The sequence below is a fragment of the Tachyglossus aculeatus genome, chromosome 22, assembly GCF_015852505.1.
Source record: "Tachyglossus aculeatus isolate mTacAcu1 chromosome 22, mTacAcu1.pri, whole genome shotgun sequence".
Classification (NCBI taxonomy): Eukaryota; Metazoa; Chordata; class Mammalia; order Monotremata; family Tachyglossidae; genus Tachyglossus; species Tachyglossus aculeatus.
The window spans coordinates 32,918,635-32,944,011 of NC_052087.1; the positions used below are offsets into that span (position 1 = coordinate 32,918,635).

Genomic DNA, 25,377 nt, shown 5'->3' on the forward strand with positions numbered 1-25,377 from the left:
TTGCTGCTCCACCTTTCCCAGACAGGAGCAGGAGCTGATAGGAATCCCGATGGGATGGGGGCCAGGCAGCTTCTCCCTCGGGCAGTAGGCCTCCGGTCATTCATTCATTCATTCAATCGTATTTATTGAGCGCTTACTGTGTGCAGAGCACTGGACTAAGCCCTTGGGAAGTACAAGTTGGAAACATATAGAGACAACAACGGGCTCACAGTCTAGAAGGGGGAGACAGACAACAAAACAAAACATGCAGGCAGGTGTCATGAATAGCACAATTATTATTACTGAGATGCCCACCCAGCCTTCTTCCCTCAACATTACTGCTGTCCTCCATCTCTTCCAGCCTCTAATCAGGTAGCGGGATCACTGAGTGGGTGTTTGGAATTGCATCACAAGTGGTGACAAAGGTCCCAGCTGACCGCAACCATGCCAGTATTTCCACAAGAAGCCCAAAAGCATCACACCCACTCTCCGCCCCTGCCTGCCCCCGGGCCATCTCTCAAATAAACACAGACACATCAACATCGCATAAACTTGCTGCGGATGTCTGATTCATTAAGCCCATTTTACAGATGGGCGACACTGGCGAACGGGGGTAATAAGGACAACAAAAGAGATTAAACGACCCAAATATCACGAAACGGCATCCAAGAGAGCTCCGTATTTAATACAATTGTGCTTGGGGGTGTGGAATCTACATCAGAGTATCATTCTTCCAGTGGTGAGTCTTTGTGGGTAGGGAATGTGTTCATTTATTGTTGTACTGTACTCTGCCAAGCGCTTAGTACAGTGCTCTGCACACAATAAGCGCTCAGTAAATACGATTGAATGAATGAATGAATGAGAAGTTGGGGTACAGCCTCAGCGAAGTGCCAGGGCTTCTTCTACAGCTTCCCTGCACGCCCCGCTTTAATGGATCTCCCTCCCACAGACAGCAAGGGCCATTCCAGCTGTTCATAACAAACCTCACAGTCAAAAAGCCCTTCTTTCTAAGCTAACCTAAACCCCGAATGCTGCAGTTTCAGCCCATGTCTTCTGGCCCACTATATTTTTTTTATGGCATTTGTTAAGCGCTTACCATGTGCAAAGCACTGCTCTAAGAGCTGGGGAAGTTACAAGGTGATCAGGTTGTCCCACGGGGGGTTTTCACAGTTTTAATCCCCATTTTACAGATGAGGTAACTGAAGCACAGAGAAGTGACTTGCCCAAAGTCACACAGCTGACAGTTGGTGGAGCCGGGATTTGAACCCATGACCTCTGACTCCAAAGCCGGTGCTCTTCTCACTGAGCCACGCTGCTTCCAGCGCTTAGAACAGTGCTTTGCACATTGTAAGTGCTTAATAAATGCCATCATTATTATCATTATTATTATTCTCCAGAGGAGATGCAAAAAGTTGGTCCCTCCCTTTGGCGTAATAGCTGCAAGACCAGAGTTTGAGTTGGAGATGTTAAGTTCAGGTTGAACAATCCCCGATCCTTTAACTTTTCCAAGCTCTACGGATTGCCTGTATAACTGCAAGTCCCCATGGCTTCTCTTCTGAAGCTAAAGCAGAGCACACAGCCATTATTTCTGCCTCAAATTTATTGCGCTCTCAATGTGCTAGACACTGTTCCTGCCAGTGAACAATCAGGGGCCCTGCTCTCTTGGAGTTCACAATCTAATGGAAATGAGATCAATCGACTTTTATTAATCCTTCGTGTCAACAGGGTTTGAGAAAAGGGAAACAAATCCATCTAGGTTAGATGCTGATAATGGTATTGTGAAGTGCTTAGGAGGTGCCAAGCACCGTACTAAGCACTGGGGTAAACGGGGCTTCCCATCTAAGACCCACCCATCCTTCCCTGCATCCCACCCAAGTTAGTCCCTCCATTCCCTCTCAGCTTTGCCGGTCTCTGAGTCCAAGAGGGTTTTCTGGCCATTCGACGTCCGGGCCTCCTGATTTATCCCGGTGGCCACAGGGGATTCTGGTTGCTCTGGGGACAACTGGGAAGTCCAAGCCCTGTCCAATAGACGCCCCCAGTTCAGGGAGGGGGGAGGGGGGTGGGCCGCGCCCTGGCTAAGCGGGGCGCTTCTCCCCAAAAGAGAGGGTGAACTCCTTGGCCTTCTTCTGGAACAGCTCCGGGTTCTTGGCGAGCTGGTCGGCCAACTCGGCTCGCAGAGGCTGCCCCAGCTCCGGCCTGTTCAACAGGGAGACGAGTGCCTCCAGGACTGAGGGGGTAGGGAGACAAGAAGTCGGGACAGAATCAATCAATCGTATTTATTGTGCACTTACTGTGTGCAGAGCATTGGACTAAGCGCTTGGGAAGTCCAAGTTGGCAACACATAGAGACAGTCCCTACCCAACAGTGGGCTCGCAGTCTAAAAGGGGGAGACAGAGAACAAAACCAAACATACTAACAAAATAAAATAAATAGAATAGATAGGTACAAGTAAAATAAATAAATAAATAGAGTAATAAATCTGTACAAACACTCAGCCCCCACCACCCAAGGTCACCCCAACCCTCAAGTCAAATCTTACTTCCCGCTGCGACAGGAGTCAAAAAGGAGTTCCATCCCAGACCGGGCCCCCTCCACTAAGCCCAGACTCCAGATTGGCTCTTCAACCCTCTGCCCACCTAGGATGACGCCGTCACCCTGCTTTTTTTTTTTTTTTAATAGTATTTATTAAAGCTTACTAAGTGCCGGGCACTAAGCGCTAAGTTGTCTGTCTCCCCCTTCTAGACTGTGAGCCCGTTGTTGGGTAGGAACCATTTCTATATGTTGCCGACTTGTAGTTCCCAAGCGCTTAGTACAGTACTCTGCACACAATAAGCGGTACTCAGTTGTCTGTCTCCCCCTTCTAGACCATGAGCCCATTGTTGGGTAGGGACCGTCTCTATATGTTGCCAACTTGTAGTTCCCAAGCGCTTAGTACAGTGCTCTGCACACAATAAGCGGCACTAAGTTGTCTGTCTCCCCCTTCTAGACTGTGAGCCCGTTGTTGGGTAGGGACCATCTCTATACGTTGCCAACTTGTACTTCCCAAGCGCTTAGTACAGTGCTCTGCACACAGTAAGCGGCACTAAGTTGTCTGTCTCCCCCTTCTAGACTGTGAGCCCGTTGTTGGGTAGGGACCGTCTCTATATGTTGCTGACTTGTACTTCCCAAGCACTTAGTAAAGTGCTCTGCACACAGTAAGCACTCAATAAATACAACTGAATGAATGAATGAATAAGCACTAGGGTAGATGTGGGCTAATCAGGTTAAACAGCCTTAAACTCCATTTTCCAGATGAGGTAACTGAGGCCCAGAGAAGTGAAGCGACTTGCCCAAGGTCACCCAGCAGACAAGTGGAACAGCCAGGATTGGAACCCAGGTCCTTCTGACACCCGGGCCCGTGCTCCATCCACTAGGCTACCCTGCTTGTCTCTGTCTTCTCATTCATCCACTCATTCAATCGTATTTATTGAGTGTTTATTGTGTGCAGAGCACTGTACTAAGTGCTTGGGAAGTACAAATCGGCAACATTTAGAGACGGTCCCTACCCACCCAAGGGCTCGATCCTGGACTCCATGATGATGGCATTTACTAAGCGCTTACTATGGGCAAAGCACTGTTCTAAGCGCTGGGGAGGTTACAAGGTGATCAGGTTGTCCCACGGGTGGGGCGCACAGTCTTCATCCCCATTTTCCAGATGAGGGAACTGAGGCCCAGAGAAGTGAAGTGACTTGCCCAAAGTCACACAGCTGACGATTGGTGGAGCCGGAATTTGAACCCATGACCTCTGACTCCAAAGCCAGGGCTCTTTCCACTGAGCCGGGAGATGAGGAACGTAGGCAGGAAGCGGTGGGCAGAGGGGTCCCCCAGGCCGTTGGGAATCATTCATTCATTCAATCGTATTTATTGAGCACTTACTGTGTGCAGAGCACTGTACTAAGCGCTTGGGAAGTCCAAGTTGGCAACATAGAGAGACGGTCCCTACCCAACAGTGGGCTCACAGTCTAGAAGGGGAATACATCGGAAGCCCACCCTTTCAGGCACCACCAGCCCCTTTCCACTTCAGGACCAACCCAATGGGGGTCTCCCTGGTCATTCATTCAATCGTATTTATTGAGCGCTTACTGTGTGCAGAGCACTGGACTAAGCACTTGAGAAGTCCAAGTTGGCAACCTAGAGAGACGGTCCCTACCCAACAGCGGGCTCACAGTCTAGAAGGGGAATCCATCGGGAGCCCACCCTCTGAGGCGCCACCGGTCCCGACCCAGTTCAGGACCAACCCAACGGGGGTCTCCCCGGGCCTCTTTCGATCCCGGCAGAGTGTCTCGGGGTCCCGGGCACGCTCTCCAACCGACCCCTACCTTGGCTGGTCTTGGTGGACGGTTTCCAGTTCTCACTGCTGATGAGGGACAGGCACACCTGGCCGTTCTCACCCACGTTGGGGTGGTAGATCTTGGTGGCGAAGGCCACCTTGGGAGGCTTGAAGGGGTACTCGGGAGGAAAGTTGATTTTGACCTTGAAAGCCCTCAGATTGTAGGGCGGGGTGTCCTGGAGGGGAGGGAGAGGTCACCGGTTACCGTGGTTACCGTGGCGGCCGAAACCTCCCGCCGCTCTGTGGGGGCACCTCCCCTGTCACACCTTTGTGTCCCCTCTTCTTCCTCCTTTCCCTGGAATCCCAGCCGCCATCTTGCACCTCCCTCAAAGCTCAGGGCAGCTCATCCCTGATAGTGATTCGCCTGTGCTGAGGGAGAATATGAGGGAAGATGGATAATAATAATAATAATAATAATAATAATAATAATAATAATAATAATGGTATTTGTTAAGCTCTTACTATGTGCCAGGAACTGTACTAAGCGCCGCGGTGGATACAAGCAAATTGGGTTGGACACAGCCCCTGTCCCACACAGGTCTCACAGTCTTATTCCCCATTTTACAGCTGAGAGAGGGGAAGTGACTTGCCTAAGGTCACACAGCAGACAAGTGGCAGAGTTGGGATGAGAACCCATGACCTTCCGACTACCAGTCACGTGCTCTATCGGCTACGCCATGCCGCTTCACTGATGAAGCATAACTGATGACTGATGTGCTTTGCACATAGTAAGCGCTTAACAAATACCATTATTATTACTACGAAGGCTCCCACAACTCCCAGGCACCAGGAGTCTCCCCCAATTACTTCTCCCAATGAGAACAGACCCCCAAATTTCCCCGCTGCCCACGCAAACTACGGTCTTGCTTGAAGCTTTTTCTGTGAGTGTTAGAGGGGGCAAATCATTAGGCTGGAAGCTCACTGTGGGCAGGGATTCTGTCTAGCAACTCTATCGTACTACACTTTCCCAAGCGCTTACTATGGTGCTCAACCCTTAGTAAGTGCTCAATAAATACCATTGACTGATTGATTACAATAGGTCTTCCCTTCCCACACTTCTCTGTAAAGACTCTGAATCTCAGAATCACAGGTTTGAATAGGACTTTATTCATTCATTCCTTCTAGACTGTGAGCCCGTTGTTGAGTAGGGACCGTCTCTATATGTTGCCAACTTGTACTTCCCAAGCGCTTAGTACAGTGCTCTGCACACAGTAAGCGCTCAATAAATAGGACTAAATGAATGAATTCATTAAGAGAAGCAGCGTGGCTCAGTGGAAAGAGCCCGGGCTTTGGAGTCAGAGGTCATGGGTTCAAATCCTGGTTCCGCCACTTGTCAGCTGTGTGACTTTTAGTGAGTCACTTAACTTCTCTGCGCTTCAGTTACCTCATCTGGAAAATGGGGATGAAGGCTGTGAGCCCCCCACCCCGTGGGACAACCTGATCACCTTGTAACCTCCCCAGTGCTTAGAACAGTGCTTTGCACATAGTAAGTGCTTAATAAATGCCATTATTTATTTATTCATTCAATCACATCATAAGTGCTTAATATATGCCATTATTATTTATTTATTTATTAATTCATTCAATCAATCGATCAATCAATCGTATTTGAGCGCTTACTGTGTGCAGAGCTCTGTACTAAGCACTTGGGAAGTACAAGTTGGCAACATACAGAGACAGTCCCTACCCAACAGTGGGCTCACAGTCTAAAAGGGGGAGATGGAGAACAAAACCAAACATACTAACAAAATTAAATAAATCAATAATAATTCAATAATAATTGAATTATTATTATTATTATTATTAATAATGATAATAATAATAATGATTCAATCGCATTTATTGAGCACTTACTGGCAATAAACAGACACATTCCCTGCCCACAATGACTTTACAGTCTTGTGGAGTCCTTTATGGTAGGAATCTCTCAATCACCAGTGAGAACAGAGATCTACTATCTACTCTTAGCAACCTCCAGAGGAAAGGACCAGAATATTGTCCCTGTGGCTCTTTCAGATCTGCTGACAATACTTGTTTTCCAGGGCGCGTCTGGGTAGTTACAGTCCCTCAGTACTACTGAGTTTGGACTTTAGCTCATCCAAGAAGATATCAATTATAGGAAGCCGGCCATAAATTCCAACCCAGCTCTTTTCCCTCTTAAGCACTGCCCAGAGACCTTCCCCGGTGGGTTCTCCGTTTAACCCCAGATAACTCTTTGGAGCACAAGGCCATATAATAATAATAATAACAGCACTTATTAAGCACTTACTATGTGCCAAGCACTGTTCTAAGCATTGGGATGGATACAAGGTGATCAGGTTGTCCCACGGGAGGCTCACGGTCCATCCCCGTTTTCCAGATGAGGTCACTGAGGCCCAGAGAAGTGAAGTGACTTGCCCAAAGTCACACAGCTGCCAGTTGGCAGAGCCGGGATTTGAACCCGTGACCACTGACTCCAAAGCCCGGGCTCTTTTCCCCTGAGCCACGCTGCTTCTCGACTTTTCACGCTACACCGATCATCCATGGGAATCACTTATCCCAGTCCCAGCCAAGTGAGTTTATAAAGCTCTTTACTAGATTTTAGCCAGCCTCTTTCCAATCAGCCCTCTAATGGGGTAAGAGATGAAGGGGTGGAAGAGTCTCCCTCTCTAGACTGTAAGCTCGTTGAGGGCAGGGAATGTGTTTGTTATATTGTTGTGGTGTACTCTCTCGAGCACTTAGTACAGTGCTTTGCAGGGAATGTGTCTGTTTATTGTTGTATTGCCGCTTTGTACTTCCCAAGCGCTCAGGACAGTGCTCTGCACACAGTAAGCGCTCAGTAAATACGATTGAATGAATGAATATTGTTGCATTATTGTATTGTATTGTTGTATTGCACTCAGTACAGTGCTCTGCTCACAGTAAGCGCTCAATTGAACGAATGATAGAATGAATATATAGGCTGCTGCAAGGCCTCCTGGGAATTCATTCATTCTTTCAATCGCATTTATTGAGCGCTTACTGTGTGCAGAGCACTGTACTAAGCGCTTGGGAAGCACAAGTTGGCAACACATAGAGACGGTCCCTACCCAACAGTGGGATCACAGTCTAGAAGGAATCACTCCTTGGGGATGCTAGCGGGGGTAGGACATGATAAGTAAATAAAGGGGCATTTCTCAGAATTCCCCTGACCAATGCCAAGTCTTGGAAGGGTGGAAATATTACTCTATTTATTTATTTATTACTCTATTTAGTTATTTTCTTTGTACATATTTATTCTATTTATTTTATTTTGTTAATATGTTCTGTTTTGTTCCCTGTCTCCCCCTCCCTGTGAGCCCGCTGTTGGGTAGGGACCGTCTCTATATGTTGCCAACTTGGACTTCCCAAGCGCTCAGTACAGTGCTCTGCACACAGTAAGTGCTCATTAAATATGACTGACTGAATGAATGAATGGAAAGAGCCCTGATCCTTGAACCCTGACCTTTGAGCTTGCTGTACTGCAGTGGAGAGGGCCCGCTCCCGTTGCGCCAAAGCCCCTCACGATCCAAGCGGGATCAAGGATCGAAACCTCTCAATGAAAAAGACCACAGACGGAGCCATTTCCCCAGGGGTGGAAATGGGAGAGAAAGGAGAGAGGCCTCTGAGATACGAGGAGAAGAGGAATACTTGAGGTACCACCTGCCTGGGCAGATAAGAAAATGTTGATCCTTGCCGTTTCGATTAGAGAAGACAGCAACTGTTTCACAGAGACAAGAAACTGGGCTGGAGTTTCAGGAAACTCATGAATCAAGAGCATTGTAAACGACAAAAAGAAATAAGAATAGAAGGAAACCATTGAGCAGCAGTCTTGCGGTCTCCCGGAAACCTGGAATTGGGGCTTTTGAATTAGTTTTGCATAGGATGAGAAAGCGGGAGAGCCCTTCTCTGGGAAGAGTCTGAGGGAACTGCCCACAGTCACACAGCTGACAAGTGGCGGAGGTGGGATTAGAACCCGTGACCCCTGACTCCCAAGCCCCCGCTCTTTCCACTAAGCCACGCTGCTTCTCAAGTAAGTGGTTGCCTAACAGTTGTGCTATTTGTTAAGCACTTAGTATGTTCACCAGTCCACATGTTTTGTTTTGTTGTCTGTCTCCCCCTTCTAGACTGTGAGCCCATTGTTGGCTAAGGACCATCTCTATATGTCGCCGACTTGTACTTCCCAAGCGCTTAGTACAGTGCTCTGCACACAGTAAGCGCTCAATAAATACGATTGAATGAATGAATGAATGAATGAACAGCCCCGGGCCGCCTCCTCTGGCTGGATTCCGGGAGGCTCTCTAAACCATAAGCTCCTCTACACCGTAAGTTCCTTGTGGATAGGGATGATGTCTGATATACTGTTATACTGTACTCTCCCGAGCGCTTAGTACGGTGTTCTGCACACGGTAAGCGATCAATAAATACGACTGACTGGCTGATCAAGTCGAAATGTTGCACTCCAAGCCATCCCACTCAGAAATGGAAGCTACACATCCTCAGGGGCTCTTTCTGCTTTCTCCTGCCTCTCGGTAATAATAATGATAGCATTTATTAAGCGCTTACTATGTGCAAAGCACTGTTCTAAGCGCTGGGGAGGTTCCAAGGCAATCAGGTTGTCCCACAGGGGGCTCGCAGTCTTCATCCCCATTTTACAGATGAGGGAACTGAGGCCCAGAGAAGTGAAGTGACTTGCCCAAAGTCACACAGCTGACAAGTGGCAGAGCCGGGTTCGAACCCATGACCTCTGACTCCAAAACCCGGGCTCTTTCCACTGAGCTACGCTGCTTCTCGGTAGCGGGGACCCATCGTCCCGGTTGGACCGTACGCTCCGGCCCCTCAAAGGGCTGCCCTTTCCACGGAAATCCGGAATCCCTGGTTCCGGAGCCCATCGGAGGCAGGCAGCCATTTCCTCTTTCCCGAAGTCTTCCCCGGAGCGCTCCCTCACTCCCATTCCCCCGGCCTTGCTCAGAGGTTTAAAGCAGCTCTGACTCGCCTCCCTGGCGGGATTCTACTTTCCCACTCTTGTCAAGCCCCGGGTTTCCTGGGTCTTTCCTCAGACCATTTGACGGCGAGGGGAGGACTGACAGCAAGGAAAGGCCTTGGGCTAGCGGGCCTTCCCTTCTTGCCAAGGGGACCCAGGGCCATGGCTTCAGTGGAAAGAGCCCGGGCTTTGGGGTCAGAGGTCATGGGTTCAAATCCCTGCTCCGCCAATTGTCAGCTGTGTGACTTTGAGCAAGTCACTTCACTTTTCTGCGCCTCAGTTACCTCATCTGTCAAATGGGGATGAAGACTGTGAGCCCCCAGTGGGACAACCCGATCACCTTGTACCTCCCCAGCGCTTAGAGAGCAGTGCTTTGCACATAGTAAGCGCTTAATAAATGTCATCATCGTCATCATCATCATCATAGTATTTACTGGGTGCTTATTATAATAATGATGGCATTTATTAAGCGCTTACGATGTGCAAAGCACTGAATTCTGTGCAGAGCACTGTACTATCAATCAATCAATCATATTTATTGAGCACTTACTGTGTGCAGAGCACTGTACTAAGCGCTACTCTATTTATTTATTTATTTATTTTACTTGTACATATCTATTCTATTTATTTTATTTTGTTAGTATGTTTGGTTTTGTTCTCTGTCTCCCCCTTTTAGACTGGGAGCCCACTGTTGGGCAGGGACTGTCTCTATATGTTGCCAACTGGTACTTCCCAAGCGCTTAGTACAGTGCTCTGCACACAGTAAGTGCTCAATAAATACGATTGATGATGATGATGACGTTGGCAACATCTAGAGACGGTCCCTACCCAACAGTGGGCTCACAGTCTAGAAGGGGGAGACAGAGAACAAAACCAAACATATGAACAAAATAAAATAAATAGAATAGATAGGTACAAGTAAAATAGATAAATAGAGTAATAAATATGTACAAACATATATACAGGTGCTGTGGGGAAGGGAAGGAGGTAAGATGGTGATGAGGGGGAGAGGAAGGAAGGGGCTCAGTCTGGGGAGGCCTCCTGGAGGAGATGAGCTCTTATTATAATAATGATGGCATTTATTAAGCGCTTACTATGTGCAAAGCACTGAATTCTGTGCAGAGCGCTGTACTATCAATCAATCAATCAATCGTATTTATTGAGCGCTTACTGGGTGCAGAGCACTGGACTAAGCGCTTGGGAAGTCCAAGTTGGCAACATCTAGAGACGGTCCCTACCCAACAGTGGGCTCACAGTCTAGAAGAGGGAGACAGAGAACAAAACCAAACATACGAACAAAATAAAATAAATAGAATAGATAGGTACAAGTAAAATAGATAAATAGAGTAATAAATATGTACAAACATATATACAGGTGCTGTGGGGAAGGGAAGGAGGTAAGACGGGGCGGATGGAGAGGGGGACAAGGGGGAGAGGAAGGAAGGGGCTCAGTCTGGGAAGGCCTCCTGGAGGAGATGAGCTCTTATTATAATAATGATGGCATTTATTAAGCGCTTACTATGTGCAAGGCACTGGATTCTGCACAGAGCACTGTACTAAGCGCTTGGGAGAGTGCAACAGAGTAAACTCCTGCCCTTAAAGGAGCTGAATTACAGAAAAGATCTACAGACTGGCTAAAGCCACCTCCCTGCCCTTCCCCTAGCTCCATGGCCAACTGTGCCCGTCCCCGCCCCTTACCCTCCACAGCTCACCGGCAGAAGCAGCCCATGCCACAGGAGCACGTTGGCATCATCACTGAAGAGGTCTCGCAGGTACCGAGGAGGGGCATTCTGCAGATCTTCCAGCTCCTGCGGGACACACAGTGAGAAGGGACCCATTCCCCCAAGCCAGCATTCCCCTTCCCGCCCTTCCCCAGTCCCAGTTTACCCCAAGGGGGCCTGGGACTTGGATTAAAAATGAAAATTTCTCTGTCAATAACGAATTCAAAAGCCACTAGCAAATATCAAAGTCCCCTGGCCTGGCCTTTCCTTCAGGAAACCAGAGGCTCGGGGCAGGGGTGTCCCAGAAACAGGATATACAGCCCACTGTTGGGAAGGGACCGTCTCCATAGGTTGCCAACTTGTACTTCCCAAGCGCTTAGTACGGCGCTCTGCACACAGTAAGCGCTCAAATACCACTGAATGACTGTAGTCTCCTGCTACATTATATATGTTGCCAGCTTGCACTTCCCAAGCGCTTAATACGGTGCTCTGCACACAGTAAGCACTCAATAAATACCATTGAATGAATGTAGTCTCCTGCTATATTATATATGTTGCCAGCTTGCACTTCCCAAGCGCTTAGTACGGTGCTCTGCACACAGTAAGCGCTCAATAAATACCATTGAATGACTGTAGTCTCCTGCTATATTATATATGTTGCCAGCTTGCACTTCCCAAGCGCTTAATACGGTGCTCTGCACACAGTAAGCGCTCAATAAATACCATTGAATGACTGTAGTCTCCTGCTATATTATATATGTTGCCAGCCTGTACTTCCCAAGCACTTAGTACAGTGCTCTGCACACAGTAAGCACTCAATAAATACCATTGAATGACTGTAGTCTCCTGCTATATTATATATGTTGCCAGCTTGTACTTCCCAAGCGCTTAGTACAGTGCTCTGCACAGAGTAAGTGCTCAATAAATACGATTGAATGAATGAATATACTCTCCTGCTACATTAACAGTACAATAATAATAATTGTGGTATTTGCTTACTCTGTGCCAGACACTGTACTAGAGAAACAGCGTGGCTCGGTGGAAAGAGCCCGGGCTTGGGAGTCAGAGGTCAGGGGTTCAAATCCCGGCTCCGCCACTTGTCTGCTGTGTGACCTTGGGCAAGTCACTTAACTTCTCTGAGCCTCAGTGACCTCATCTGTAAATTGGGGATTAAGACTGTGAGCCCCACGTGGGACAACCTGATCACCTTGTATCCCCACCAGCGCTTAGGACATTGCTTGGCACATAGCAAGCGCTTAACAAAAACCATCATTATTATTATTATTATTGCTACACACTGGAGACGGGAGTGGATATGAACAAATCAGGTTGGGCACAGTCCCCTGTCCCACACGGGGCTCAATCCCTATTTTACAGATGAGGTCACTGAGGCACAGAGAAGTGAAGTGACTTGCCCACGGTCACACAGCAGACAACTAAGCGCTTACTCTGTGCAGAGCCAGGAAAGAATACACAGTCGGGAATTAGACACAGTCCCTGTCCCCACTGACTGCTCATTCATTCATTCATTCATTCATTCATTTGTATTTATTGAGCGCTTACTGTGTGCAGAGCACTGTACTAAGCGCTTGGGAAGTCCAAGTTGGCAACATATAGAGACGGTCCCTACCCAACAGTGGGCTCACAGTCTAGAAGAGGGAGACGGAGAATAAAACAAAACATATTAACAAAATAAAATAAGTAGGATAAATACGTGCAAGTAAAATAAATTTACTCTTTGCTCCAATCCCTCAACCTAGGAATTCCCTCCCTCCGGGCTGCCCCTTCTTCCTCTCCCCAATTCCTGGGAAGGAGGCTCAGTCTGGGGCAATATCTGGATTTGGCCTTAAATTATAATTTATGTATTAATGTAGGAAGCGCCAAGTTAATTAGGCCGAACACAGTCCCTGTCTCACAAAGGGCTCACTGTCTTTTAATGTCCGTTTTAGAGATGAGGTAACTGAAGCACAGAGAATTTAGTCACTTCCCCAAGGTCACAGAGCAGACAAGTGGCAGGACAGGGATTAGAACTCAGGTCCTTCTGATTCCCGGGCCCGGGCTCCACCCGTTGGGCCACGCTGCTTCTCAATTTTTGTCAATATTGCTCTGTTCTTACAAGAAATCAGCTGATAGAAAGGAATAGAAAGTGAAAGTCGAAACCTTGGTCTCCCTTGAAATCCTCTTCCTGCCCTGCTTTCCCTCCCATTTCCTCTGAACACTCTGCCTCTGCTTCCCCCCCTGATTCAATCAATCTGGAGATGAAAGGTATTTATTGAACGCTTCAATCAATCTGGAGATGAAAAGTATTAATTGAACGCTTCAATCAATCTGGAGATGAAAAGTATTAATTGAACGCTTCGATCAAACTGGAGATGAAAAGTATTTATTGAATGCTTCAGTCGATCTGTAGATGAAAAGTATTAATTGAACGCTTCAATCAGTCTGGAGGTGAAAAGTATTAATTGAACGCTTCAATCAATCTGGAGATGAAAAGTATTAATTGAACGCTTCAGTCAATCTGGAGATGAAAAGTATTAATTGAACGCTTCAATCAATCTGGAGATGAATATTTATTGAACGCTTCAGTCAATCTGGAGATGAAAAGTATTAATTGAACGCTTCAATCAATCTGTAGATGAAAAGTATTAATTGAACGCTTCAATCAATCTGGAGATGAAAAGCATTTATTGAACGCTTCAATCAGTCTGGAGATGAAATGAACGCTTCAATCGATCTGGAGATGAAAAGTATTGAAAGCTTCAATCAATCTGTAGATGAAAAGTATTTATTGAACGCTTCAATCAATCTGGAGATGAAAAGCATTTATTGAACGCTTCAGTCAATCTGGAGATGAAAAGTATTAATTGAACGCTTCAATCAATCTGGAGATGAAAAGTATTTATTGAATGCTTCAGTCAATCTGTAGATGAAAAGTATTAATTGAACGCCTCAATCAATCTGAAGATGAAAAGTATTAATTGAACGCTTCAATCAATCTGAAGATGAAAAGTATTAATTGAACGCTTCAATCAATCTGGAGATGAAAAGTATTAATTGAACGCTTCAATCAATCTGGAGATGAAAAGTATTAATTGAATGCTTCAATCAATCTGGAGATGAAAAGTATTTATTGAATGCTTCAATCAATCTGGAGATGAAAAGTATTTATTGAACGCTTCAATCTGTAGATTAAAAGTATTTATTGAATGCTTCAATCTGTAGATGAAAAGTATTTATTGAACGCTTCAATCTGTAGATGAAAAGTATTTATTGAACGCTTCAATCAATCTGTAGATGAAGCAGTGTGGCCTAAGGGATAGAGCACAGATGGAGTCAGAAGGACTGGGTTTTAATCCCAGCTCTGTCACCTGCCCGCTGCGTGATCTTGGGTAAGTCACTTCACTTCTCCAGGCCTCAGTTCCCTCATCTGTAAAATGGGGATTAAGAGTGCGAGCCCCACGTGGGACAAGGACTCTGTCCTACCCGATTTGCTTGAATCCATCCTAGCACTTAGTACAGTGCCTGGCACATAGTAAGTGCTTAATATCATGATTATTATTATTGTTACAGAGCACTGTACTAAGCCCTTGGGAGTGCACAATAGAGTAAGCAATAATAATAATTGGCACTTGTTAAGCGCTTACTATGTGCAAAGCACTGTTCTAAGCGCTGCGGAGGACACCGGGTGATCAGGTTGTCCCACGTGTGGCTCACAGTCTTAATCCCCATTTTACAGATGAGGTAACTGAGGCCCAGAGAAGTTAAGTGACTTGCCCAAGATCACACAGCTGACATGCGGCGGAGTCAGGATTCGAACCCATGACCTTTGGTCTCCAAAGCCCGTGCTCTTTCCACTGAGCCACGCTGCTTCTCTGCTTCAAGTAGACATGATCTCTGCCCTCAAAGAGCGTACAGTCTATTTTACAATCTACTGAGGCAGAAGGATCATAAATCCCACTGCCTACATGCCCAGTTTTTTTTGATAGCATTTATTAAGCGCTTACTATGTGCAAAGCACTGTTTGATCCTACTAGAGGGATAAGCGCTTACTACAGTGCTCTGCACAACGTAAGCGCTCAATAAATACGATTGAATGAATAAGCAGCTGGAGAAGCAGCGTGGCTCAGTGGAAAGAACCCAGGCTTGGGAGTCAGAGGTCATGGGTTCAAATCCCGGCTCCGTCAGTTGTCAGCGGTGTGACTTTGGGCAAGTCACTTCACTTCTCTGTGCCTCAGTTCCCTCATCTGTAAAATGGGGATTAAGACTGTGAGCCCCCCGTGGGACAACCTGATCACCTTGTAACCTCCCCAGCGCTTAGAACAGTGCTTTGCACATAGTAAGCGCTTAACAAATACCATCATTATTATTATTATTATTCTCTGTGCCTCAGTTCCCTCATCTGTAAAATGGGGATGAAGACTGTGAGCCCCCATGGGACAACCTGATCACCTTGCAACCTCCCCAGCGCTTAGAACGGTGCTTTGCACATAGTAAGCGCTTAACAAATACCATCACTATTATTATTATTCTCTGTGCCTCAGTTCCCTCACCTGTAAAATGGGGATGAAGACTGTGAGCCCCCCGTGGGACAACCTGATCACCCTGTAACCTCCCCAGCGCTTAGAACGGCGCTTTGCACATAGTACAAATACCATCATTATTATTATTATTATTATTTTTCTCTGTGCCTCCGTCCCCTCATCTGTAAAATGGGGATGAAGACTGTGAGCCCCCATGGGACAACCTGATCACCTTGTAACCTCCCCAGCACTTAGAACGGCGCTTTGCACATAGTAAGCGCTTAACAAATACCATCATTATTATTATTCTCTGTGCCTCAGTTCCCTCATGTGTAAAATGGGGATGAAGACTGTGAGCCCCCCAGTGGGACAACCTGATCACCTTGTAACCTCCCCAGCGCTTAGAACGGCGCTTTGCACATAGTAAGTGCTTAACAAATACCATTATTATTATTATTATTATTCTCTGTGCCTCAGTTCCCTCATCTGTAAAATGGGGATGAAGACTGTGAGCCCCCCGTGGGACAACCTGATCACTTTGTAACAAATACCATCATTATTATTATTATTATTCTCTGTGCCTCGGTTCCCTCATCTGTAAAATGGGGATGAAGACTGTGAGCCCCCCGGGGGACAACCTGATCACCTTGTAACCTCCCCAGGGCTTAGAACAGCGCTTTGCACATAGTAAGGGCTTAACAAATACCATTATTATTATTATTATTATTATTATTATTATTATTATTATTATTATTATTCTCTGTGCCTCAGTTCCCTCATCTGTAAATGGGGATGAAGACTGTGAGCCCCCCGGGGGACAACCTGATCACCTTGTAACCTCCCCAGCGCTTAGAACGGCGCTTTGCACATAGTAAGGGCTTAACAAATACCCTCATTATTATTATTATTATTCTCTGTGCCTCAGTTCCCTCATCTGTAAAATGGGGATGAAGACTGTGAGCCCCCAGTGGGACAACCTGACCATCTTGTAACCTCCCCAGCGCTTAGAACGGCGCTTTGCACATAGTAAGGGCTTAACAAATACCCTCATTATTATTGTTATTATTATTATTCTCTGTGCCTCCGTCCCCTCATCTGTAAAATGGGGATGAAGACTGTGAGCCCCCAGTGGGACAACCTGACCATCTTGTAACCTCCCCAGCGCTTAGAACAGCGCTTTGCACATAGTAAGGGCTTAATAAATGCCATTGTTATTATTATTATTATAAGGAGCAGGGCCCCACAGCCCTCCAGGGCCCCCAGGTTGGCTCTGCTAAGGTGGCATCAGACTTTGCTCCGTCCTCTACTGAGACCAGGGAGCGTCTCTTATATTCTCCCCGCCCGCCCATGACCCTTGATAAACTCCTCCTTCTGACCCCGTGCCCTCCGCAAGATAAGGGCTGGAGGTGTGAGCCCACTGTTGGGTAGGGACTGTCTCTATATGTTGCCAATTTGTACTTCCCAAGCGCTTAGTACAGTGCTCTGCACATAGTAAGCGCTCAATAAATACGATTGATGATGATGATGATGATGATGCCATCACTGTCACCTCGATTTGGGGGGGGCCCTGCAGCGGGGGAGCAGAGAAGCAGGCCAGCTTCAATCAATCGTATTTATTGAGCGCTTACTATGTGCAGAGCACTGTACTAAGCGTTTGTACTCATTTTGCTCACTTTACGGTCTAGAGGAGTGAGCATGGGCCTGAGATCAATCAATCAATCAATCAATCGTATTTATTGAGCGCTCACTGTGTGCAGAGCACTGTAATAAGCGCTTGGGAAGTACAAGTTGGCAACATATAGAGACAGTCCCTACCCAACAGTGGGCTCACAGTCTAAAAGACTGAGAGAAGGTCATGGGTTCTAATCCCGGCTCTGCCCCTTATCTCCTGCGTGACCTTGGGCCAGTCATTTCACTTCTCTGGGCCTCAGTTCCCTCACCTGCCAAATGGGTGCCATTCTCCTCCCGATCTTTTAGGCTGTGAGCTCCACGCGGGACCTGCTTATTTTGTAGCTACCCGAGGGTTTAGCAGAGTGTTCGGCACAGAGAAGCGGCATGGCTTAGTGGAAAGAGCCTGGGCTTGAGAGTCGGAGGGTTTGGGTTCTAATCCCGACTCCGCCACTTTGGTTTTCTTAATGGCATTTATTAAGCGCTTACCATGTGCAAAGCACTGTTCTAAGCGCTGATTGTCTGCTGTGTGACTTTGGGCAAGTCACTTCGATCTCTGTGCCTTAGTTCCCTCATCTGTAAAATAGGGATGAAGACTGTGAGCCCCGCGGGGGACAACCTGGTTACCCTGTAAGTACCCCGGCGCTTAGAACAGTGCTTGGCACATAGTAAGCGCTTAAAAACTACCATCATTATTCGGGTGAGGGCTTAACAAGAATTATCATTATTATTATTATTGTGGTTATTATGAGAATCAATCAATCAATCGTATTTATTGAGCGCTTACAGTGTGCAGAGCACTGTACTAAGCGCTTGGGAAGTACAAGTTGGCAACATATACAGTCCCTACCCAACAGTGGGCTCACAGTCTAAAAGGGGGAGACAGAGAACAGAACCAAACATACTAACAAAATAAAATAAATAGAATAGATATGTACAGGTAAAATAAATAAATAAACAAATAGAGTAATAAATATGTACAAACATATATACAGCAGAAGCAGCATGGCTCAGTGGAAAGAGCACGGCCTTGGGAGTCAGACATCATGGGTTCTAATCCTGACTCTGCCACTTGTCCGCTTTGTGACCTTGGACAAGTCACTTCACTTCTCTGTGCCTCAGTTCCCTCATCTGTAAAATGGGGATGAAGACTGTGAACCCCACGGGGGACAACGTGATGACCTTGTAACCTCCCCAGTGCTTAGAACAGTGCTTGGCACATAGTAAGCACTTAAAAAATGCTATTATTATTGTTATTATATGAATGGAATGGCTGGCTGTGGGGGCGAAACCTTGGGAGATTCCCAGTGCCGAGAAGTAGCGTGGCTTAGTGGAAAGAACCCGAGCTTTGGAGTCAGAGGTCGTGGGTTCTAATCCCGACTCTGCCACTTGTCTGCTGTGTGACCTTGGGAAAGTCACTTGACTTCTCTCTGCCTCAGTTTCCTCCTCTGTAAAATGGGGGTGAGGACTGTGAGCCCCACGTGGGACAACCTTGATTATCTTGTATCCACCCCAGTGCTTCGAACAGTGCTCAGCACTTAGTAAGCACTTAATAAATGCCGTTATTATTATTTCTAGACTGTGAGCCCGTTGTCGGGTAGGGACCGTCTCTACCTGTTGCCGACTTGTACTTCCCAAGCGCTTAGTGCAGTGCTCTGCACACAGTAAGGGCTCAATCAATACGATGGAATGAATTGGAACGAGAAGCAGCGTGGCTCAGTGGAAAGAGCTCGGGCTTGGGAGTCAGAGGTCATGGGTTCTAATCCCGGTTCCGCCACTTACTGGCTGTGTGACTTTGGGCAAGTCACTTGACTTCTCTGGGCCTCAGTTCCCTCATCTGTAAAATGGGGATCATCATCATCATCAATCGTATTTATTGAGCGCTTACTAGGTGCAGAGCACTGTACTAAGCGCTTGGGAAGTACAAATTGGCAACATAGAGAGACGGTCCCTACCCAACTGTGGGCTCACAGTCTGAAAGGGGTAGACAGAGAACCAAACCAAACATACTAACAAAATAAAATAAATAGAATAGATATGTACAAGTAAAATAAATAAATAAATAAATAGGGTAATAAATATGTACAAACATATATACATATATACAGGTGCAGTGGGGAAGGGAAGGAGGTAAGATGGGGGTGATGGAGAGGGGGACGAGGGGGAGAGGAAGGAAGGGGCTCAGTTTGGGAAGGCCTCCTGGAGGAGGGGATGAAGACTGGGAGCCCCCCGTGGGACAACCTGGTCACCCTGTAACTTCCCCAGTGCTTAGAGCAGTGCTTTGCACATAGTAAGCGCTTGATCAATCAATCAATCGTATTTATTGAGCGCTTACTGTGTGCAGAGCACTGTACTAAGCGCTTGGGAAGTACAAGTTGGCAACATATAGAGACGGTCCCTACCCAACAGTGGGATTATGAATGAATTATTGCTATGATGAGATGAACGGACTGTCCGGCTGCAGGGGCGCAGCATTGGGAGATTCCCGATGCAGTTTCTGGAATGGGAGTCGACTTTCGGGGAGCGGGCCTTGGAAGCCCCTCCGCCCCCGTTTCCCCATCCCCCCCGCCCTACCTCCTTCCCCTCCCCACAGACCCTGTATATATGTTTGTAAAGATTTATTACTCTATTTATTTGACTTGTACATACTTACTATTCTATTTATTTTGTTAATGATGGGCATTTAGCTTTAATTCTATTTGTTCTGACCTGTCTGCATGTTTCATTTTGTTGTCTGTCCCCCCCTTTTTAGACTGTGAGCCCGTTGTCTGGTACGGACCGTCTCTATATGTTGCCAACTTGTACTTCCCAAGCGCTTAGTGCAGTGCTCTGCACACAGTAAGCGCTCAATAAATACGACTGAACGAATAAATGAATCTTGTAGCTGAGGAAATGAAACTGAAACCGAGCCGTGGTCGGTTTTCCCCTCGGGAAGGGGCGGCCGGAGCTCACCTCCTCCAGGAGGCCTTCCCAGGCTGAGCCCCCTTTTTCCTCTCCTCCTCCCCATCACCCCACTCTGCCCTACCTCCTTCTCCTCCCCACAGTACTTGTATATATATATATTTTTTTGGACAGATTTACTACTCTATTTATTTTCCTTGTACTACCTTACTACTCTATTTAGCGTGGCTCAGTGGAAAGAGCCCGGGTTTTGGAGTCAGAGGTCACGGGTTCAAATCCCGGCTCCGCCAATTGTCAGCTGTGTGACTTTGGGCAAGTCACTTCACTTCTCTGGGCCTTAGTTCCCTCGTCTGTAAAATGGGGATGAAGACTGTGAGCCCCCCGGGGGACAACTTGATCACCTTGTAACCTCCCCAGCGCTTAGAACAGTGCTTTGCACATAGTAAGTGCTTAAGAAATGCCATCATTATCATTTATTTTGTTAACGATGTGCATAGAGCTATAATTCTATTTAGTTTAACGGTATTGACACCTGTCTCCATGTTTTGTTTAGTCGTCTGTCTCCCCCTTCCAGACTGTGAGCCCGTTGTGGGGTAGCGACCCTCTCTAGATGTTGCCGACTTGTACTTTCCAAGCGCTTAGTACAGTGCTCTGCACACAGTAAGCGCTCAATAAATAACAATAATAATTATGATGGCATTTATTCATGCATTCATTCAATCGCATTTATTGAGCGCTGTGTGCAGAGCACTGTACTAAGCGCTTGGGAAGTACAAGTTGGCAACCTTGAGAGACGGTCCCCATCCAACAGCGGGCTCACAGTCTAGAATTATTGAGCGCTGACTGTGTGCAGAGCACTGTACTAAGCGCTAAGCGCTTACTATGTGCCAAGCACCGTTCTAAGCGCTGGGGAGGTTACAAGGTGATCAGGTGGTCCCCCGGGGGGCTCACAGTCTTCATCCCCATTTGACAGATGAGGGAACTGAGGCCCAGAGAAGTGAAGTGACTTGCTCAAAGTCCCACAGCTGACAGTTGGTGGAGCCGGAATTTGAACTCACGACCTCTGACTCCAAAGCCTGTGCTCTTTCCACTGAGCCACGCTGTTGCTCAGGAATAATAATAATGGCATTTATTAAGCGCTTACTATGTACAAAGCACCGTTCTAAGCGCTGGGGAGGTTACAAAGTGATCAGGTTGTCCCACGGGGGGCTCACGGTCTTCATCCCCATTTTACAGATGAGGGAAATGAGACCCAGAGAAGTGAAGTGACTTGCCCGAGGTCACACAGCTGACAGTTGGCGGAGCCGGGATTCGAACCCCTGACCTCAGACTCCAAAGCCCGGGCTCTTTCCACTGAGCCACGCTGCTGCTCAATCCGACTGAGCCCGCTGTTGGGTAGGGACCGTCTCTCTATGTTGCCGACTTGTCCTTCCCAAGCGCTTAGTGCAGTGCTCTGCACACAGGAAGCGCTCAATAAATACGATTGAATAAATGAATGAATGAATAGGGACCGTCTCTATATGCTGCAAACTTGTACTACCCAAGCGCTTAGTCCAGTGCTCTGCACACAGGAAGCGCTCAATAAATACGATTGAATGACTAGGGACCGTCTCTCTATGTTGCCGACTTGTCCTTCCCAAGCGCTTAGTCCAGTGCTCTGCACACAAGAAGTGCTCAATAAATACGATTGAATGAACAGGGACCGTCTCTCTATGTTGCCAACATGTCCTTCCCAACCGCTCAGTCCAGTGCTCTGCACACAGGAATTGCTCAATAAATAAGACTGAATGAATAGGGACCGTCTATGTTGCCAACTTGTACTTCCCAAGCGCTTACTACAGTGCTCTGCACACAGTAAGCGCTCAATAAATACAACTGAATGAATAGGGACCGTCTCTCTATGTTGTCAACATGCACTTCCCAAGCGCTCAGTCCAGTGCTCTGCACACAGGAAGCGCTCAATAAATACGATTGAATGAATGAATGAATAGGGACCGTCTCTCTATGTTGCCGACTTGTCCTTCCCAAGCGCTTAGTCCAGTGCTCTGCACACAGGAAGCGCTCAATAAATACAATTGAATGAATAGGGACCGTCTCTCTATGTTGCCGACTTGTCCTTCCCAAGCGTTTAGTCCAGTGCTCTGCACACAGGAAGCGCTCAATAAATACGACTGAATGAATAGGGACCGTCTCTCTATGTTGTCAACACGCACTTCCCAAGCGCTTAGTCCAGTGCTCTGCACACAGGAAGCGCTCAATAAATATGACTGAATGAGTAGGGAGCGTCTCTCTATGTTGCCGACTTGTACTTCCCAAGCGCTCAGTCCAGTGCTCTGCACACAGGAAGCGCTCAATAAATACGATTGAATGAACAGGGACCGTCTCTCTATGTTGCCGACTTGTACTTCCCAAGCGTTTAGTCCAGTGCTCTGCACACAGGAAGCGCTCAGTAAATACGACTTAATGAATAGGGACCGTCTCTCTACGTTGTCAACATGCACTTCCCAAGCGCTTAGTCCAGTGCTCTGCACACAGGAAGCGCTCAATAAATACGACTGAATGACTAGGGACCGTCTCTCTATGTTGCCAACTTGTACTTCCCAAGCGCTCAGTCCAGTGCTCGGCACACAGGAAGCGCTCAATAAATACGATTGAATGAGTAGGGACCGTCTCTCTATGTTGCCAACTTGTACTTCCCAAGCGCTTACTACAGTGCTCTGCACACAGTAAGCGCTCAATAAATACGATTGAATGAACAGGGACCGTCTCTCTATGTTGCCAACATGTCCTTCCCAACCGCTCAGTCCAGTGCTCTGCACACAGGAAGCGCTCAATCAATACGATTGAATGAATAGGGACCGTCTCTCTATGTTGCCGACATGCACTTCCCAAGCGCTTAGTCCAGTGCTCTGCACACAGGAAGCGCTCAATAAATACGACTGAATGACTAGGGACCGTCTCTCTATGTTGCCAACTTGTACTTCCCAAGCGCTCAGTCCAGTGCTCGGCACACAGGAAGCGCTCAATAAATACGATTGAATGAGTAGGGACCGTCTCTCTATGTTGCCAACTTGTACTTCCCAAGCGCTTACTACAGTGCTCTGCACACAGTAAGCGCTCAATAAATACGACTGAATGACTAGGGAGCGTCTCTCTATGTTGCCAACTTGTCCTTCCCAAGCGCTTACTACAGTGCTCTGCACACAGGAAGCGCTCAATAAATACGACTGAATGAACAGGGACCGTCTCTCTATGTTGTCAACATGTCCTTCCCAAGCGCTTAGTCCAGTGCTCTGCACACAGGAAGAGCTCAATAAATACGACTGAATGAACAGGGAACGTCTCTCTATGTTGCCGACTTGTCCTTCCCAAGCGCTTAGTCCAGTGCTCTGCACACAGGAAGCGCTCAATAAATACGACTGAATGAATAGAGACCGTCTCTCTATGTTGCCAACTTGTGCTTCCCAAGCGCTCAGTCCAGTGCTCTGCACCCAGGAAGCGCTCAATCAATACGACTGAAGGAGTGACTGAGGATGGGTCGGGCGGGGGAAGGGTCCGGGGGATCCCGGGCCGAGGAGGGGGAGGAGGAGGAGGAGGAAGAGGGGGAGGAGGCAGTGTCTCCGTGCCCCTTCGGGGCGCCTACCTGGGCCACCCTCTTGCTGGCCGCCATCTCCGGACACCGACCCCCACACAGCCCGCCGACGCCGCGGAAGACGGGCAGGAGGACAGGGGAGGGAGCGGGAACAACGCAGGACACGCCCCCGCCGGGGAGGGGCCAATCACGGGCCTCAGCCCCGAGGGGGCGGGACCAATCACGGGCCTCGGCCCCGCGAGGGAGGGGCGGGGACAACACAGACCACGCCCCCGCGAAGGAGGGGCGGGGCCAACGCAGGGCACGCCCCCTAGAGGGAGGGACCAATCACGGGCCTCGTCCCCGCGAGGGCGGGACCAATCACGGGCCTCATCCCCGCCAGGGAGGGGAGGGGCCAACACGGGGCACGCCCCCCGCGAGGGAGGGACCAATCACGGGCCAGATCTCCGCGCTGGAGGGGCGGGGCCAACGCAGGCCACGCCCCACGTGGAGGGGGCAATCCCGCTAGGATGGGGCGGGGCCAACGCAGGACACGCCCCCTGGAAGTGCGGGGCCAATCACGGGCCACACACACACACACACACACACACACACACACACGAGGGCGGGGACACCACAGGCCACCCCCCTGGAGGGCGGGGCCAATCACAGGCCACACCCTGGGAGTGCGGGACCAATCACAGGCCACATCTCCGCAGGGGGCGGGGCCAACGCAGGCCACGCCCCCTCGAGGGAGGGGCCAATCACAGGTCACATCGCCGCGATGGAGGGGCGGGGCCAACACAGGCCAGTCCCCCGGGGAGGGGGGACCAATCACAGGCCACATCTCCGCGAGGGAGGGGCGGGGCCAACGCAGACCACACACACACACACACACACACACACACACACACACACACACCCCGGAGGGCGGGGATGCCACAGGCCACACCCCCAGGAGGGCGGGGCCAATACAGGCCACACCCCCGGGAGCGAGGAACCAATCACGGGCCTCATCCCCGCGAGGGAGGGACCAATCACAGGCCACATCTCCTCGATGGAGGGGCGGGGCCATCATAGGCCACACCCCCTCGAGGGAGGGGAGGGGCAATATGATAACAATAATAATAATAATTATGGTATTTGCTAAGCACTTACTATGTGCCAGGAACTGTACTAAGCACTGCAGTGGAGACAAGCAAAGCGGGTTGGATACAGTCCCTGTCCCCTGTGGGGCTCACAGTCTCAATCCCCATTTTCCAGATGAGGTATCTGAGGTTCAGAGAAGTGAAGTGACTTACCCAAGGTCACACAGCAGACAAGTGGCAGAATCAGACTCGAGGCCCGTGCTCTACAATAATAATAATGGCATTTATTAAGCACTTACTACGTGCAAAGCACTGTTCTAAGCGCTGGGGAGGTTACAAGGTAATCAGGTTGTCCCACGGGAGGCTCACAGTCTTAATCCCCATTTGACAGATGAGGTAACAAGCCCAGAAAAGTGAAGTGATTCGCCCAAAGCCACACAGCTGACAATTGGTGGAGTTGGGATTCGAACCCATGACCTCTGACTCCAAAGCCCGGGCTCTTGCCATTAAGCCATGCTGCTTCCCTCTGTACATGCTGCTTTCCGTGGCCACCCCACCAAGACCCCGGGGAGGGACGGG

The 25,377-nt window shown here is 48.3% G+C and overlaps 1 protein-coding gene across 1 annotated transcript; it reads right to left on the minus strand.

The window, feature by feature from the left end:
* Positions 1 to 1,358: 1,358 nt before the first annotated feature.
* Positions 1,359 to 23,875, minus strand: UBE2L6 (ubiquitin conjugating enzyme E2 L6). The gene is made up of 4 exons (XM_038764682.1): positions 23,783 to 23,875; positions 11,042 to 11,137; positions 4,338 to 4,524; positions 1,359 to 2,206 (listed from the first exon to the last, which is right to left on the minus strand). Exons 1-4 carry the CDS (start codon positions 23,807 to 23,809, stop codon positions 2,055 to 2,057), a joined length of 462 nt encoding a protein of 153 aa, XP_038620610.1. The 5' UTR covers positions 23,810 to 23,875; the 3' UTR covers positions 1,359 to 2,054.
* Between the last annotated feature and the right edge of the window lie 1,502 nt (positions 23,876 to 25,377).